The sequence below is a fragment of the Myodes glareolus genome, chromosome 3, assembly GCF_982192425.1.
Source record: "Myodes glareolus chromosome 3, mMyoGla1.1, whole genome shotgun sequence".
In the NCBI taxonomy this organism is placed as follows: Eukaryota; Metazoa; Chordata; class Mammalia; order Rodentia; family Cricetidae; genus Myodes; species Myodes glareolus.
Window position 1 is genome coordinate 96,679,573 of NC_142028.1, and position 19,285 is coordinate 96,698,857.

The 19,285-nt window shown below is 48.3% G+C and overlaps 1 protein-coding gene across 1 annotated transcript; it reads left to right on the plus strand.

The window, feature by feature from the left end:
• Nucleotides 1-7,804: 7,804 nt before the first annotated feature.
• On the plus strand, nt 7,805-9,543 carry Jun (Jun proto-oncogene, AP-1 transcription factor subunit). Its single transcript, XM_048453087.3, has one exon. It carries the CDS (start codon nt 7,805-7,807, stop codon nt 8,807-8,809), a length of 1,005 nt encoding a protein of 334 aa, XP_048309044.1. The 3' UTR covers nt 8,810-9,543.
• The last annotated feature ends 9,742 nt before the right edge of the window (nt 9,544-19,285 follow it).

The following is a 19,285-nucleotide window of genomic DNA, read 5'->3' on the forward strand; positions in this document are numbered from 1 at the left end:
TTTCCTTTCAAGCTAGGACAGCCAGGACAAAGGTGCCAACTTCAACCCAGCGTTTCTTCTTTAGGGTATCCTAAAAGCACCTACTGAAATAAGAAGACATTATCATCGCTACTCCAAAATTCCAGTGGACCATCACAATGAAACTGATTGGTCATCCAAAGTTCAGCAGGAACATCCTTCCACGCGGTTATTCAGAGATCAAGGTTCCTTCTACCCGTGGCTCTGTTCTTCTGTATGTCCTTGAAGTCCCGTACATTCCCAGGTACAACGAGAAGACTTTCTGAAGCAAGCCTGTAGGGGCACACACATCACATCCGACCACTCTGTACTGGTTAAACACCTGTTTGCAAAGGCAACTAGCTGAATAGATGGGTGCGAAAAGGAAAGGGCCCAGGGCACACTAAAAGGTTTTCCTGCGGCAGATGGGCATACCCAGTCCTCTGCAGTGATTCTAAAGACACGGAACTTTGATTTATGGATTTATTTGATTTATGCCTACCAAAAGTAGTTGCTTTGATATAATGTTCATTCAAATGGCTTGTCACATTGGGGGAACCCGAGACCAGAGTGGGAATCATTAAGACCGGTCGCCAAATATTACCAGCCCTTTGCTTTCCTGCTTCCCTGAGAGAGCCAGAAGATGAGTTATAGTCAATGAAACTGTGAGAAGTGATATGTAACATTTTAAAGCAAAGGCATGGAACTGTTCAGACACGGGTCTTCAACTCTCTCTTTGCCTTGATAAGACAGCATTCAGGTTCCTAGAAGGGGGCAGTCCATTAGCTTGGGTCCCACAGGGAGGTGATATTATTCGTGTCTGTCAACCTTAACAGACACAAAGCAAGAATAAGAAATCCACTTTTTGTCACAAGTCACTCCAGTTTAGAAACTCACTCTGAACTGCAGTGTGGCTGGAGAAAAACAGGTGCAGGAGAAGGTATGAGGAGAGGCTGGAGGGAAGTGAGGGTGTAGCAGCGTAGAGAGATAGAGGAACAAAGGAAGAGAGGTGGTTAACTTGACAAAGATGAAGTGGTGCAGGAAGAGAGGACCAGGCTACGCCATCCAGGTAGGAAAATTGCCATGATCAAATATTACAGACTAAGTCCAGGTAATATTTATGCTCCACTATTAAAACACCCATAATTCCACATGCAAAGACAATTTTTTTTAAAAAATCCATCAATAAGCTTTTACCCAGCACCCTTTATCCTTCCATGTGCCAGATACTTACTAAGCACTAGAGATACAAAATAAGAAAGACACCATTTCTGGGTTTTGAGTCAGCGATTAAAGAAGACATTCACGAGTAACAGGGATTCTATCTCCCAGCTACCTACCCACTGTGGTGAGAGTCAAAGAGGATAATTGATTTGTGTGAGTTTGGAGATTGGTAGCGAAAACTTTCAGAGGCGTGATGATTTGATCTAACTCTTGAAGAATAAATAGCTTATATAAAATTACATTTATTTTAGTGGGGGGGGAGTCAGATGATAACTTGGGTTATCCATTCTCTCCTACCCTTGGGTCTCGGTTATTGCACCAAGGTTGTCAGGATTGGTGGCAAGCCCGTTTAACCACTGAGCCATGTCATAAGCCAGTGCACATTTTGATAAACAATAAAAACATATGAAGGAGGTAGATAAAGTGTTTGGTGAAGAGGCTGCGACTCTGAGGTATGGACGGAATGTGGATTGTAGGGTGTGGCGGATGGCATCTCTATTTACAAATATTTGCTTCCCTTCCCTGTGACGTCAGGCTTGACCATGTGAACTGCTCTCAGGAGGAGCTTTAAGATTTGTGTAGTCTTTGCTCTCAGCAATGTTTAGAATGAAGATGCTGTTGGCTGGGGTCCCAGAACCAACATGTGTGTACAAGCACAGACAGAGCTGACTTCTGTAGACACGTAGCATGAGTGGGAAATAACCCTGTGGCTATAATCCGGGAAGGTCTGTGGATGGCTCCCACAGCAGTAATCTCGCCTAGACAGAAGTGGGCACTTCAAACTCCTGGCTTTCAGGCATGCAGTGGGACTGAATGTCCCTGCACCCTTTCAGGCAGTGAGTCATGTGACTCATGTCAGCTTCTAGTCTATGAATTCAATAATATGCATCACATCTGGAAAAAGCTCTTAAAGTCGGCATGGACTCGACCCTTCTTTCCCCACCAAGATGACTGTCATGATTCCAGAAGCACGATTCAAGACGAAAACTTCTACAGATGAGGGAAGCACATTAAGCACAGCCCTTCCGAACCCGAGCATATACAATGAGCAAGAAGTAAATTTCTCTATAAGCTACTGAGATATACTCTGTGTTATAGCAGTGTAACTGCACTTGACCTGACTCATTTAAAACATGGCATGGGGTAACACAATAAAACCAAGATACACAAAAGCCAACCATTCATCTTGACTGGCCAACAGCTAAGGACACAGGCTGAAAGGGTAGTGATCTTTTTGGCAAACCTCACCCGTCATAAGTTAAGAGACAGATAATGAACCTGTCAGAATTTTCCCCCTGGGTGGGTGGTGGGGTAGTGGAGGTGGAGAGACTAAGCAGCATCTACCTCCATCTTCTAAGGGCCCACCAACAAATCCAAGTTTGAGTCTACCACATTTCACCAGGGAAACCAGTGAGTTCATAAGGCTTCCTGATAGAAGACGGAGGCAGAATTGAGGGAGACTCTAAAGCAGCTGAGCTGCAAGGCCTGCACCAGCATTGATGATAGCTCACCTGTGGCTGCGTGGATGGAGACTCTTTCCCCAAGTCTTCCCCAGACGATACAATCCACCCACACCCGGAGACCCCACAGCCACATACAATTAGGGTACAATTGCATACACATGGCAGAAGGGAGTGACTGGATGCTCTGGTGAGGGTCCAGTGACACTGTCTCTCTCTCCTTCCGAGTAGGGAATGTCAACAGCACACACCCAACTGTGATGACCTCTTCCAAGTAGGCACAACTGATCTTATCAACAGCGCCTTACAACTGGACCTAATGAGAGAAAGCAAGAGGTTATAACACCAGGCCAGGAGCATTTGCGGGTGGCTACTAAAGCAAGATCTAGGCCAATGTGGCCACATCATAAGTAGCAACAAAAGGGAGCAGAAAATCCAAAACTTAGGAGGTTTGCAGGTTGAACAGAGGCAATCCCAAGAAAATAAAATAAACAAGAGAAGGGTCTGGAGAAGCCAGCCTTGCAGCAAGGATCAGTTCAAGGGGAAATAACCTATTGTTAAAACTCTCAAGACACACATAAAACGATGGTGAACACTGTGACCTCAGTGTTTGGGAGTTGGAGGCAGGAGGGTTGCCTTCAAGGCTAGCCTGGGCTATAACAAGAGCCTGTCTCAAACTATCCAGACCAATCCCTCGGTATACTGAATGATGGTACCTAATGTTCATTCAGCTCTGGAGAGGAGAAGGAAGGTACAACTTCCCCATCTCCTAAGACTAGCATACTCAAAACCAAGAGGAAAGAGAGAAGCAGAACATGAGGCAGAAGAGTAAAAAAGCAAAGAAATGGGGCAAACCACTGGAATGGGACCAGAGAAGAACAGCTGCTGTGCCTACTCGCACACGGAATACCTTGTATCCTATAAGAAACTACACTTGTATGGGAATTGCAATCAACCTGCATTACAAAAGACTATCTTCAAGGTCTTTTAAAGCCCTGGGTCTTCATTAAGTCTTTGGAAGACTTTGGGCAAACCCAGGGTCACAGAAAGTGGCCCTAAGAGCAGAACCAGGTCCTAATTGCAGGAATGGATTGAGGGGTGGGCGGGTTCTGAAAACACTCAGGGGCTAGGATCTACTGTGACCTCAGGTCCTTCCCTTCCCAAGCAGAGCCCTGTCTTTGCCCCATCATATAAAGTGAATGGGGTGCAGGGTAGCTAGTTCTCCCTCAGAGGAAGACACACCTGGGCCTGACGCCCCTCTACACTACCTCTTAAAGCCTGGATGTGAACTTCATGCTGTAACTGAGGGGTTGTTGGGGCTGATTCCCCCTGAAGAAGGAAAGAAGACAGGAAGGACCCCTTTCAGGCCCCCAGTCTCAGGCATGGCCTCCTGACTGGCTTTGGGCAGCGGCATATGAGAAAGAAAGGTGCCACTTCCAGGGGAATACACTGAGAGTCAGTCAGAGCTTTGCTGAGGTCCCCCTTCAGTCACAGCTGGTGAGAAGCAGGACAGTGGACAGAGTTCCCTGCTCAGCCACACTGGGCAAGTAGTGGGGGTGGGGGGAGCAAGAAATCATCATATATTGACTTCGACCTCTGGTGTGATGGGTTTGGGGTAGCATAGCCCAGCGCTTTGCAACTGAGCCTCCAACAAGATGAGGCTAGATAGCACTGGCTGTCTGGACTGGGAAAAACCCCTCCTCCCAGACAAAGAGGAAGTTGATGGTGGCTTGCAAGCAGAGGCATTAGCAAGAGCACAACTTTTGCGCCTTGGATGAAACGTGCTATTTCTTAACCGAAGTAGAAAATTGGCCTCCTAGGCCGCAGGAGGCAGGAGAGGACCCTTGGGCAAAAGATACATACTTACACAGTCCTAAGCCCCCGAGTTTCTAAATACAGGAACAAGAAAACAACTTCTAGGCCATCAACAACACTTCCCAAGCAGACAATCAAAGCTTTGAGAAAAAGTTTGCCAGAGTGGAGAAAATACAAAGGAATGTAACACAGATTTAAGGTCACTCTCCAGCTGTCCCTGTACCCCAAGCAAGACACATGAACTTTCTGGGATCAGTTCCTCCTGTGTAAAGTCTAGGTAAAAATGTATGCGCCTCAAGATGGCTGTGGGAAGGAAACAGCATACTTCAAGTGCTCGGGCTAACTGGCAGATAGTGGCTGTTTAATGGACAAAACTTACTTTTATTACTGTTATCATAAATCATGTAGAATATGAGCTCCTTGATTAGGGGAACTCATTCTCTCTTTGAGGGAAGTAAATGGATCTGGACTTCACAGAAACCCTGCTCTATCTACCCTGCCCCCACAAAGGTCAGTGCTTGGCTGGCAGCAGCCTCTTAGTTACCCTCTGTAGCCCGAGCGAAAGCGAAATGAGCACGCAGGGGCAGGGTAAAAAGAGTTGGCCGTTTTCCCACCGATACCGGCTGCTATTGGGCTCTGAATGCTTCAAGGCAAAACATCTTAAGGCTACAAACCCTGGGCTGAGTTCTGAGGCAGCAAAGTTCAAATTAGAACCTCGGAACTTAAAAAAGGTCCAACTTCAAACCTTAAGTCCTGGGCAAAAAGGAGGCTTGGGGAAAAAGCAGGCTCACGGCCTTTTGCTACTTTGCTCACCGGCTCCTGCCAAATCAGTCAAATCACACCCCTGTAGTCTGGTACTCCCAAGAAGACCCAGGGGAAACACCGTAGCCAGCAAGGAAGGGGACAGCCAGTTGACCACCTTCTAGTCCAGGAGTCAAGGAAGATAACACTAATGTCTGGCAGCCCGATACGGTGGATCTGACCCGCTCTACCTGTAGATGAGGCCAATAGAGTTCAGAGAAGTTCCGAGATTTACACTTACACAATGAGAGAGCCGGGCTTGCTACCTCTTTAGACCTAAGGGGTGGAGGATGGAGGTCGGATAGCAGCGCCCTAGGAAAGAAACCACTTACATGTGTCTAGCGCTTCCTAGAGGCCGCGGAGGATATGGCTCCACCAGCGGGCGGGGAGGGGAGCGTTTAGCCTGCTTTTACCAGGGACTCCCGCTTAGGCAGCGTGACTTTCGGGCGAGTCGGCGGCTCTCAAGACTTGTTTTCCCAGAAGCAAATCAGGAGGGGGAAAGGGCGGGCGCGAGCTGTGCGCGCGCGGGACCGTGTGTGCGATCGAGCACAGGCGATCGCCGGGGTTTCCCGAGTTTTGTACCCTTAAATGTTGGTTTTGACCCCCCCCTCCCCATGGGCGCTGGGGTGGCACCTTAATTTCACTTCTAGAAAACGCGTCCCTCCGAGGCAAAGCGAGCCCCTCCCCGCATGTCCCCAGAGGGTGACGTGTTGTGCCGAGGACCCAGAGGAGTCCGGTTCCTAGTACCGCAAATCTCGGGCTTCCAGGTACAGCACACGGCGGCGCAGATCCCCTGCCGGAACTTAACCAAGAGACAAACTTCCACGCGTGCTCAAGACGTGGGAGGGACACTCTCAAGCCCGTTCAACTTCAACCCAATTTCGCACTCCCCGGGGCACACACAACCATCTTAACCCGCGCCGCTGCCTCCCGGAAGTGCGGGGGTGCAGAGCCTGCTGGAGCTCAGGTCGCTCAGCCCCTTCACACGTGTGTGAGTGTGTGCGTGTGTGTGCGTGCGTGTGTGTGTGTGCATCTGTGCGCGTCACCTCCACTCTCGTGTGTGCCACCTCCACTCCCCTCCCAGGCCTTCCGCCCCGAGCCACTAGCGCGCCTCCCCAGTGGATCCCCGCGTCTCGGGTCTTGATCTGGGTCCCCATCCCTGAACTTGAGCCCGCCTCCGACAGACGCCGCAAGGGTCCAGCCGACCCGGCAGCCTCCATCACTAGACAGCCAAACCAAGACGTCAGCCCACAATGCACCGGGCGGGCCGGGAAAGACGCGCCGGGGAGGGAACCCGGGAACACAAGCCCGAGCGCCGCGCGGGAGGAGGGAGGAAGGAGGAGAAAGAAGGGCCCAACTGTAGGAGCGCAGCGGAGCATTACCTCATCCCGTGAGCCTCCGCGGGCCCAGAGAAGAATCTTCTAGGGTGAGGTCTCCATGGCGACAGGCGGGCCCGCCCCCCTGAAAGCGACGCAAGCCAATGGGAAGGCCTTGGGGTGACATCATGGGCTATTTTTAGGGGTTGACTGGTAGCAGATAAGTGTTGAGCTCAGGCTGGGTAAGGACTCAGAGTTGCACTGAGTGTGGCAGAGACGTCCTGGCAGGAACGCGCTCAAGCAGAAAGGCAGACAGAGACGGACGGACGGACTCGGCCAACCCGGACGGCCGCGGACTCCGGGCTGCTCATCTGTTTGTCTTCATTTTCTCACCGACTCCCTGGATCCAGCGCCCGCGGCTCCAGCATCGGTGTTTTGGGGAGCACTTGGAGAGTCCCTTCTCCCGCCTTCCCCGGAGAAGAAGCTCCCAAGTCCCGGCGCTGCTGACAGCACCGAGAGCGGCGCCTGCCCGCGCGAGGAAATAGGCGAGCGGCTACGCCGGCCAGCAACTTTCCTGACCCAGAAGACCGGGAACAAGTGGCCCGGAGCGAACTTTTGCAAACCTTTTCTGCGCCTTAGGCTGCCACCGAGACTGTAAAGAAAAGAGAGAAGAGGAACCTTCACTCAGCCAGGCTCGCACAGGCGGCTGAAGTTGGGCGAGCGCTAGCCGCGGCCGCCGAGCGTCCCCCTCCCCCTCGCAGCGGAGGAGGGGACAGTTGTCGGAGTCCGGGGCGGCGGAGCCCGGTCGCGGGCTTCCACCGAGAGTTCCCTGACGACTGGTTCGCGCCGCCGGAGAGCCGCTGTCGCTGGAGCTGGTCCGCCGTCCCCGAGGAACCGCTGCCATCCGAGAGCGCTCGGTGAGTGACCGCGACTTTTCAAAGCCCGGCGGCAGCGCGCGGGAGTCGACCAACGTGAGCGCAGGCGGTTTCTTAACCCTGCGCTCCCTGGAGCGAGCTGGGGAGGAGGGCGCAGGGGGGAGCATCGCCGACCGGAGCGCGCGCTCGTAGACAAACTTTACTTGTCACCGAAACAGGGACGCACGGGTGTCCCCCGCTCCCCAGCGCGCTGTTGCGGCCCCGAAACTTCAGCGCACAGCCCAGGCCAACCCCGCGTGAACTGACCGACCGTTCTATGACTGCAAAGATGGAAACGACCTTCTACGACGATGCCCTCAACGCCTCGTTCCTCCAGTCCGAGAGCGGCGCCTACGGCTACAGTAACCCTAAGATCCTGAAACAGAGCATGACCTTGAACCTGGCCGACCCGGTGGGCAATCTGAAGCCGCACCTCCGCGCCAAGAACTCGGACCTCCTCACGTCGCCCGACGTTGGGCTGCTTAAGCTGGCGTCGCCCGAACTGGAGCGCCTGATCATCCAGTCCAGCAATGGGCACATCACCACCACGCCGACCCCCACCCAGTTCTTGTGCCCCAAGAACGTGACCGACGAGCAGGAGGGCTTCGCCGAGGGCTTCGTGCGCGCCCTGGCCGAACTGCATAGCCAAAACACCCTGCCCAGCGTCACGTCCGCGGCACAGCCGGTCAGCGGAGCGGGCATGGTGGCTCCCGCGGTGGCATCGGTAGCGGGCGCTGCCGGCGGCGGCGGCTACAGCGCCAGCCTGCACAGCGAGCCTCCGGTCTACGCCAACCTGAGCAACTTCAACCCGGGTGCGCTGAGCAGCGGCGGCGGGGCGCCCTCCTACGGCGCGGCCGGGTTGCCTTTTCCGTCGCAGCCCCAGCAGCAGCAGCAGCCGCCTCAGCCGCCGCACCACTTGCCCCAGCAGATCCCGGTGCAGCACCCCCGGCTGCAGGCCCTGAAGGAAGAGCCACAGACGGTGCCCGAGATGCCGGGAGAGACCCCGCCCCTGTCCCCCATCGACATGGAGTCTCAGGAGCGGATCAAGGCGGAGAGGAAGCGCATGAGGAACCGCATCGCTGCCTCCAAGTGCCGGAAAAGGAAGCTGGAGAGGATCGCCCGGCTAGAGGAAAAAGTGAAAACCTTGAAAGCGCAAAACTCGGAGCTGGCGTCCACGGCCAACATGCTCAGGGAACAGGTGGCACAGCTTAAACAGAAAGTCATGAACCACGTTAACAGTGGGTGCCAGCTCATGCTAACGCAGCAGTTGCAAACGTTTTGAGGACAGACTGTCAGGGCTGAGGGGTAATGGAAGAAAAAAACATCAGAGACAGACTTGAGAACTTGACTGGTTGCGAAAGAAATAAAAAAGTGCCCGAGTACCGAAGCCAAGGGTACACAAGATGGACTGGGTTGCGTCCTGACGGCGCCCCCAGTGTGTTGGAGTGGGAAGGACGTGGCGCGCCTTACCTTGGCGCGGAGCCAGAGAGCGGCGGCCTATTGGCTGACAGGCCTGGCGAATGGGCTGTGCCCGCGCGACCAGAGCGATGGACTTTTCGTTAACATTGACCAAGAACTGCATGGACCTAACATTCGATCTCATTCAGTATTAAAGGGGGGGTGGGGGGTTACAAACTGCAATAGAGACTGTAGATTGCTTCTGTAGTGCTCCTTAAGAACACAAAGCAGGGAGGGCTAGGGAGGGGAGGGAGGCTCATGAATGCCAGGCTAGACCGCAGATGAACTTTCCTGGCCTGCCTCCCTCAACTGTGTATGTACATATATATTTTTTTTTAATTTGATGAAAGCTGATTACTGTCAATAAACAGCTTCCTGCCTTTGTAAGTTATTCCATGTTTGTTTGTTTGGGTGTCCTGCCCAGTGTTGTTTGTAAATAAGAGATTTGAAGCATTCTGAGTTTACCATTTGTAATAAAGTATATAATTTTTTTATGTTTTGTTTCTGAAAATTTCCAGAAAGGATATTTAAGAAAATACAATAAAGTATTGAAAAGTAGCCCCCAACCTCTTGGCTGCACTATCCATAGATAATGGTAGCTAGATGGAGTAACAGCTGAGTGTCAGATCTAGATTAGAAGCTGTGCTCTCTGACTGTAGAAATAGACACCCTGCATGCTATCCCTGGGTCACACTCTTTCCCCCCAGCAACCCGGAGTCCAGACTGTTAACCAGAAGACGGATGGTGTTTCCAGAGGCTGGAAGACAGGGATGGTGCAAGGGGGAGGGGACGCCCCATTGGGAAAGCAGACACCAGTTTAGAGCTGGAACTGTTAGTGGCATGTGTTGTGATCATTTATAATCATAGTAGAGGTTTAGCAATAGCTGCTTATTCTCAAAGCAGGAACCCATGGGAGTTTTCACAGATGTCTCCTCCCAACCTGGAATCCGACAATTCCGAGAGAAAGATGGCCTTTGCTTGTGCATATTTATAACAGCATTCTTGTTGCAATAAATGTATTCAAATAACGGTTTAGAAAATCTTGAATTCCTTTCCCTTTGCTACCTTTTTATTCCTGAACCATATACTGAAGGTTTTCCAAGCTTCTGGGGTTAGCATCACTGCATCCTAAACCTAGAAATTTAGAAGCAAAGACTTTAGGAAGAGTCAAACTAGAAGTTGGGGCCCGGGCGAACTATTCTCCCTACCCTCCCTTCTCCCTCCCCTTTTGCCAACCCCTACCCCCATCTCTCCCCAATACCAGGGAAGTAACCAATGTACCAAGTCCATATTTATTTTTTTAACTTGTTTCAAAATAATCTGACTTAAATAATTATAGAGCCAGTCTAGGAAGATGCTATCATAAATCCTGTGGGGGCAGATTCACAAGAGAAATGCCCCCCCCCGACACTGATTAAATAACACATACACCTGTAATCTCAGCTCTGGGGAGACTGAAAACTTGAATTGTGTCTACAGATACAACAGATTATCACCAAGTTTGTATTTAACAAGGGGACAATTTTTGCCAGGTTCCTTCTCATTCCACGAGTAGCTGTAATGATCAAGCAGCAAAAGCAATTTGACATCCAGAAACACCTCACAAAGGACTCAGCCTGGCTGTTGGCTCATTAGCAGTGTTCCAGTATGCAACAGGTCTAGGAGTGCCTGTGGCGGTAAATCCAAACACAGTTTCTCAGGCACACATTTAGGTCTGCAGGGGCCCGGACAGGCTGTTTGGGTGTCAGACACACTCCCTTGTAATAAGACTCCTTGAACAAAGAGTTACTGGGAGCCAAGGCACTTTCCCCACACAGTGAATTTGCTGATGTCAGCAACCCGGAAGGTGGGCCGAGTTTTGACCATATTAGGAGTAGCAGAGGGACCATAAAGCACTTCAGGGTGTGGTTCTGTGGACTCTAAACAAGTGCAAAGTAGAACGGTACACAGGCTGGGAAACCGATAACACAGTGCTAGACTAGGCCCAGACAGCACAGCTGAGAAATGCCACGCCGCTCTGCAGTTGACTAAAGAGGAGGGGGGAAAAAGGAAAAGAAAAAAGGCCTCAAGCTTATTCCTGTATTTGTCCCTTTCAACTAATATTTTGAGTTACATTCCTGAAATTCTAACTATTCTAACCCAAAGAGATTAAAGAAAAACATAATGACAACAGAGGAAATGAAACAATGGTATCCTGTAAACTTCAAAAGAGGAGAATTAGCTAATTACTGCAGACATAATTCTGTTATGGACTTTCAGTGTGTCAGACTTTAGGTAGCACTAGGGATAAACAAAATGGCATATAAAGTCACTAATCCTTTCTTAGTTATGTACATAAATATATATAATTCATAGATTAGTAACCACTGAGACAGAGGGTTTGTATAATCATTAGGAATGTCCACATGTATTAGGAATGTCCAATAGTATTATCTTTTATTTTACCTTCCAAGAGCTCTGTGATAGAATGAGCCAATCAGATGCTACATGTTCATCATCAGAAGTCTGTTTGTGTGAGTCTGGGTCTCTAGGCCTTTCAGACTCCAAACTTCTGGTCGTGTTATTCTACCCTTCCTTCTGGCCAGCCTTTCGTTCTCCATCAAGTGATGTCTTTCACCCAAGTTCTCTAAGGTTACTTGGTGTCCTGGTATGAGCTCATGCTTTGATTTCTTTCTACAATGGATTACGATCTCCAAGTGTAGCCAAAATAAATCATTTTCCTCCCTAAGTTGTTTATGCCCAGTGTGTTTTGTCACAGCATCAGAAGGGTACCTAGAGCTGAAGTTTGGCCTAGATGGCACCTTCTCTATGAAATGTCCCTTGATGGTTCCATGTTCCTGTGGAATGAAGAATCCCCTTTGTAGTGTCATGACACTTACGAAAATGTGAAAATGTGAGCATTGGTGAATGTCTGCGTCAAGGCTAAATCTCTATCCTGCTAATCAGAGGATTCTCGGCTTCCTAGTTTAGGATCTGGCTCATAGTGGGGGGTGGATCAAAGACAGCCCCCAAAGTCAAACTTAGCCCGCAGCAAAGTTCTAACACTTACTTCTCAATTAGTGTTCCTTGACGAATCAGGTTGTCAGCCTGGTCATACCTCCAGCCATACAGAGCATCCCCATCCCACCTTCACTAATGCAAGTGGTCATCTTGTCAAGAATCAATCTACCTGAAACATTAGGCCTGGCAGTGGAGGTCGGGAAGGACCAAGCAAGCACAGAAGGTAGTGCCAAGTCTGACTTCGTTGGTAGTGACCAAGGAGACTTTCTGCAGTTGGATGCATGGCTGGGGTCTATCTAGAAGGTAATATTCAGTATTTGCTTGCTGAGACGAGTCACACTGATCATTCAACACACGTGTCCTTCGTTGTCAGACAAGAACTGTACTGACTACAGAGAGGAGGAAAGAATGCTTTTCAACCCAGCCTGCCCTTTCCCTCCATTATCCACTTTGTGCTGGATCAGTTAGCCTTCCAGAGGAGGAGAGGAGAAGCTGAGAAGGGCACAGAAATGAAAGACTTTCTTACCTGTGGCAAACAGATTCAGTTCTTTGGTTTTGGACTCTCAAGACATCCTAGGTGAGGCACCCACTGGGCCTGGATCTCTTTAAGGCCCTATCAGGCTATGGGGTAACATTGAGAATGCTACCACCCTTATTTGCAAGAAACTCACTCTGGAAAGAGGGCACAGGAGATAAAGCAGACACTACTCCAGCGGTACGCGATGCATGCTCTAAGAAAAGCAATGGCAGGAGAGGGGAGAAGAAGCCATTGTAAAGAAAGATTTCCCAGAAGTGACGTTTGAACCAATCCAGGCAGAGAAGTGTGTATTCAAAGCACAAAAGCAACATGATAGAGCGCCATGTGATGGGGGTGTGGGATCTGTTTGAAGAGGCCAGAGAGCAAACTGTGCAAAGAAAAACAGGAGATGAAATGGGAGTGAGTTCAGGTCAGCTTATGCAGCGGCATCCAGTCCACGCTGTGTTATGATTAATGGGGAAGCATAGAGGGATTTGGAGCTGAGAAGGGACATGGTCAATATTGGAAATACATATACTGCAAGGACTCGTGGGTGGCTAGGTAAGAAATAGGTAAAGAGGCTAGGTAAAGGAAATAATAACAAAGAGGTTTAATTTAGAGGACAAAGTGGGCAGATGATGTCTTGGTCCCAGCTCCATCATTCACTTTTCTTGTTCTTAAGTCACCCGGCAGATTAAACCTAAAGGGTTCTGTCAAGAGGCCCCTTATCCTTGCTGTTTTCCCCACTTGTCTTCCTCTCCAGTGTCAGTTTGACCTCGAGGAGGAAAATCATCTTTCAGAATGCTCAAATACAAAGGAAAGAAATGGAGTCACAACGTCTAGGCCTGGCCGCTAGGGTGAGAACTCAGCGTGGGTCCTCAAGGGAGCAGGATGCAGCCTGACTGTCTAGCTGCCCAGACCTGATCAAAACTATCCAAGCTCTTCACAGCATTGGCAAAGAGGCCAACGGTTTTATGAATGTCATGGGAATGGGAATGTCTTACATTCACACAACACTCATTCTCCTCCACAAGTAACATGACGTGCCTGTTCTGTGTGAGGCACTGAGAACGCGGTGGGGAGGGAGATTGCTAAGAACCCACTTCGTGGATTTTATAACCTAGTAAGAAAGATCAGAATAAGGAAAGCAGGCAAGTAAGTGCATGGTTGTATATGTTCCTCACCAGTTCGGCGAAGAACTGGGTGCTAGCGACTAGAAAGACAATCTAAATTGGGTAGGGAGCAAAGATGGCCTCCATGGGAGAGGAACCTGAGCTAAGGATTCTTAGATGATGAAGATCTGGGCAGGAAGAGACCAGGAAGGCTGACTTAGGTAAGTCCAAAGAGAGGGGCAGTCTGCAAGACAGCTGTGGAAAGACTGCAGCACTCTGCGGGGCTACGGCAGAGCCTAGGTCATGGGGGGGAAGCGAGCAAAGGGGAAAAAATGGAGAGCAGCGGCATCTCTACTGGACGATCCCAGGTACATCTATCTTAATATGTTCTCCCCACTTTCCTGGGTACCAATCAGAGTTCGAGTTCGTGAGACTAGAAGCCAAAGCTCCCCGTGTATGCTCAGTGCTGCTGTTGAGACCACGTGTCCAATCACAATTCTGGGGCCGTGATTGCGAGGCCTCAACAGTCGTATTCTTTCCTTGTTCTGTGATGGGCATCAGATGACCCCGTGTCCTTGGATCCTTCACTGAGTACACACGCTGACTTCTCCACAGAGGACCCTGAGGAGCTGAATAACTCTTCAGAAGGTTCTCCGATGTGCATAACATCTGAGCAAAGGTAACCAGATAGTCTCCTGAGAGGTTCCATTCAAGTCTCAGCAGCAACTAACGAACTTTCTGTGCCCTGCTGCAAACCCTCCCTTCCTGGAGGGAACGAAATACTCAGGGCTGTGAAGCCCTGGTGGTTTCTTGCTATGTAAACTTCCTTAGTGGACGCACAGCAAAGCCTTTACTCGAGAGCTGACTCATTGTTGGGTTATCAGATCATTGATTAAGTTACCGCCTTTATAGGCTGTGGGTGCTTATGAGCCACCTGGATAGGATTTGGATATTTCTCAAATCCCAACTCCATCTGTCTCTCAGCTCCTACTGATGGCTAATCTCCTCCAGAGTGTATTAATTCACTTTGAGAAGAACTTTGACCGACCTTATCTCAAAGCCTACTAGAAGGTGGACAGACCGCTGAGTTGTGATATAATTGATCTTTATACTAGTTAGGCTGCTTACAGGGACTAGAACAGAAGACAAAATTTCAATAGATATCCAAATAGGAAACAGGTTCAGAGATGGCAAACATAGTAGTTTGGCAATATCATGGTCCAGCTATCTTTGATTTCTTTATTTTACTGCTCTCGGTGTACCAGGGGAATTTCTTTCATGGAATGGGTTTACCTGTGGCAGTTCCTTGCTTTACAAGCAAATGTAACCACTACCAACAGCACATAATCTTTGCTTTCATTTTTCCATTCTCTGTAACCCTTTTCTACCCCAGTGGATTTCTTCTCAGGTCCCATTGACCAGGAGCAAGTCATGTGTCTACAGACTATCCCAGACAAGAGAATAAGTCAACCATTCCCCTTCCCTATTCAATCTCCTCGAACAAGGTGGAAAGCTTTTTGAACTGTGTTAGCCTTTCAGTTCAAGCCATTGTGATATACATGTCATCCAAGCAGAGACTTAACAGTGAATATGAGTTTCAATATGTCCAGAAATGGGGTATCCATCAACATCGATCCCTAAATAGTATTGATGTTGATCAGAGTCCCCCATCCCCTTGAATATTCTTATGGCAAATATTTATTAATTGCACAAAAAACTAGAACTTGTTGGTTTTGAATACTGAGATTAGAGGGCTGTGTGTACAGTAGCATTATTAAGGCTTTTCTAACTCCATTGAGAACCAACCTTTTGGAGCAGTAACCTCCAGTAGGAACCAAAAGTATCTGCCACAGTATTTTATACTAGCAATTGGCATCTACATACTATTCATAGTGGATACCATTTTACAAGTTTCTGTTTAACAGCAGATACTACACTAGGACTCACCATGAGGATACTAAGTCGGTCTTTATTTATGTATGAGAAAATGAAGGTGCATAAGTTGTTCAAGTTTATGAAATAAGTAATAGGTAGAAACTAGAGCTGAATCTAAGCTGACTCCAAAGGATTGACCTTGCCCTGGAGTACTCTTGCCATATAAATGCCTGTCTCTGTTGATCTCATGGCTTCTCTGTCACACAGATGCTTTGTCATTTCCTTTTGCATATATTAAAAATTGAAGATTCAGAAAAGAAAACAAGCTGGCTGAACTTCACAGAGCTGGGAAGGTATTAGAACCCCTGTCCCTGCCACGGCTCCTTACCACTCTGCTGGATGCACAAAGAACCAAAGCCTGATGCTGGGGGAGAATGGAGGCAGATCTAGCAGCGGCACGTTTGGGAGGTAAGCACTACTGGCTTAGAGCTGACCTCCGCTTCTTGCGGCTGGGGAGCATGGAGCAAGTCCTTTAATCTTGCCAGGACCAAATTTTTCTTTTTGTAAAAAGGAAACCAACCATAGCTTCAACAAACAGCTGCTGGGATGATCATTTAAAAACAAAACAAAACAAACAAAAAAAACACCTGTCTATAACAGGCTTGTGACTATTAGGCATTTTTCACTGTGGGTTTGTTAATTCAGGAGGAAATGACCATGAATACACACACACACACACACACACACACACACACACACACACACACACACACACCATGATAGCTAAGTTGAAACCATTTCCTATTAAAAATCCAATGAGGTCTCCAAGGGCCGATGTCTCGGTCACACAAGGGCTGGCAGGTCCTCTCTGCAGGTTGGAGAAAATTTTGTTTTGCCAGCTGTATTCAAAGGGGAATATTCTCCAGGCATAGCATTGTGAACCTGTTTGGTTTGGCTCACAGGCATGTCAGCACATTTAGGAAGTGAAGTCAGAAAGAGGCAGGGTGTCAAACACAACCGGCTGCATACAAATGCCCAAGCAATGAAATACCAAAACCAAGCAGGGTATCCATCAGCCTAGAGTCCTCCCTGCCATCCAGATGTTGTCAGAGAAGCCTCCAAGAATGACTGAGTGCCTGAAAAGAAAGAGTTGCCAGTACCCAGCATGTTGTTCAGGAGTACACAGTGGTCATTGCCAGCCAGCCTTCTGCCTCCAGAGGAAGAATGACTAATTCTGGGTGACTAATATCCACTCCTTGTATTCCTGAAGTCAAAGTGTAGGAGCAGAGAGGAGGGAGAGAGTGAGGGAATTGGGAGTGTTGAGAAGGGACAGAAAGGAGTGAAGCCACGGAATTCTGAGAAAGGGACATGATGCTTACACTAATTACAATCCATTCCTAGAGAAAAGAGTACAGAGGTCGGCGCTGCATTTTAACAAAACACTACCCGGAAGGGAAAAATATTTAGCTTTTCTGAGCTTCAGTTGCTTTAGTTATAAAATGAAGTTAACGTATTCCTTTTAGATTGTTGCAAGGATTAAGTAAATTAATTTGTGGAAAAGGGCCAAGCCTATCACTGGCAAAGCATAGATGTATCCATTAGAACTTCTTGACTGCAAGTGACAGAAAATTCCATTTCAGCAGAAGAATTTCACTGGAAAGCCATTGAGGGAGGTATATATGCAACTCAGATGGCATCATTTGGTATGTCTCTGTATCTCCACCCACTGTAGGTCAGTTTCATCCTCGTCTCTTGTTGGCGTCTCTTGGTGCCCAGCAGCAGTTCAGCTTTCAGTCCACACAAATGAGACAGGTGCAGCATTTCCTCACGGGCCCCCAGAGTTATGCATCATCGGTCTCACTAGGTCTCATACCCACCTGGGGTGGGAGGTACATCAGTTGCCTTTAAAAAAGATGTTAACCACCCATCTCTGAAACCAAGACACAGAGTCTCTGAAAGCTCTGTGGCCAGATAGGAAGGTTGGAGGAGATCTTCCAAGAAAAAAACAAGATCTAGGAGGGAATAGGTCAGGAACTGATCTGGAGGGTCAAACAGAACATGTCTAATGCCTGAGCTTATTTTGGTGATTGTTGTACTTCTCACAAGCAGAGATTTGTAGACAGGGCAGAGGGGTAGCTATATGATCTTTACTGGGTCAGAATTCACTAGCTGTTCTTAATTAGTGGCTCATTCTTCCCCGATGGCAAATATCCAGGAGGATGGTGTTAAATGATACAAGATGCATAAGGTTTTTGGTAAAGGGAGCTGAACTTGGTTATTGTGATGGTTACTTTTAATTGTCAGCATAGCACAGTCTAGAATCCCCTGAGAAGAGGGTGTCACTGGGGGACTGTCTGGATTAGACTGGCCTGTGGACTTGTCTAAGGGAAGTTATCTTGATTATGTTCATTGAGTGGGAAGACCTGCCTACTGTGGGTGACACCATTTCCTAGGAAGGGGGATCAGAAATGGTTAAGAGTTGAGGAAGTGAGCTCAGCAGTTGTGTTTGTGTTGTAGATACGGGACTAGCTGCCCCAAGTTTCTCCCGCCTTCCTCTCCCCGCCACCATGATTGACATGGAACCGAATTTTCTCATAAGTTGCTTCTGTCTGTGCCCTTTATCACAGCCACGGGGAATATAATTATCAGAGCTTCTATTATGATGCTTGCTATTAAAATGGATTAATTTAGACACATTAAGCAAAGAGTTGAGTGTTCTTTAGACAATGTTTTGAAAACCCACGCTGGGCTTTGCATTTCCCTCTATTTACCTGCTTATCTTGTATCATCACTATCAATGTCTCCAACAGTCTCTCTGCAACCCCATCACTAGAGCAGCAAAAGGGGAAGAATGAAATAACGTATTATCGGGACTGAATTACGAGCAGACACTAAGAAACTTTAATTTCCTCCTCCTCAGGATGAATCAAAGCTCGTGACACCCAGAATCTAGGATGTGGGAGAAGAGCCAGAAAATCCCTAGTAATAAAAATTGGCTTTAATCATATGTGAATGGTAGATCCAATGTTGCAGCTATGAAAACAGCATAGCAGATCGATCTCTGATATATGTCTTGAGACCATTCTAGGCTAAAATGGGGTGATTTGTGGCAAAATAGACTAGCACTCTTTCCATTTAGGATACTGTGGGAGTTCATCTTCATTTTCAACCTGACTACATTTGGAAACACCTAGAAGATATACCCCTGGGAACATCTTTCGAAGGTGTTTCCAAGGAGATTTAAGTGGGGAGGAGAGAAGATCCACTCTGAATGTTAGCTAGCTGCATTGCCCCATGGGCTGAAGTCCCAGGATGATGAGGGAAAGAAGAGACATCACATGACAACACCCCTTTGTTGCCAAACTGTGGACACAGTGTGACCAAGCAACTCACTCTTCTGCCACCAAGCCAACCCGCCCCCAAAATAAACTCTATCCCCTCAGACTGTAAGCCAAAATAAGCCATTGTCCCTTCATGGCTTGTCAAGTATTCTTGTCAAGTATTTGGTCACAGCAATGAGAAAAGTAAAGTAGACATTAATATGGGACTGATTTCCCATGATTTGCAAAAGATGCTGCTAATTCTGCTCCTTCACCCCATGCGTATTGAATTCCTCCTCTTTTATAAGCAAGAGGTAAACCCCAGAGGAGAGAAGCAATGTAGACATCAAAAACTAGTGGCATTAATCATGTTGACTGCTGTCATAGCAGAGGATACAGTGGGAACAGGTACCTGTGTAATAGAGTTGAATAACCTCTCCTTGGCTGTAGAAGTTCCCTGGGCTTATGACTTAAAG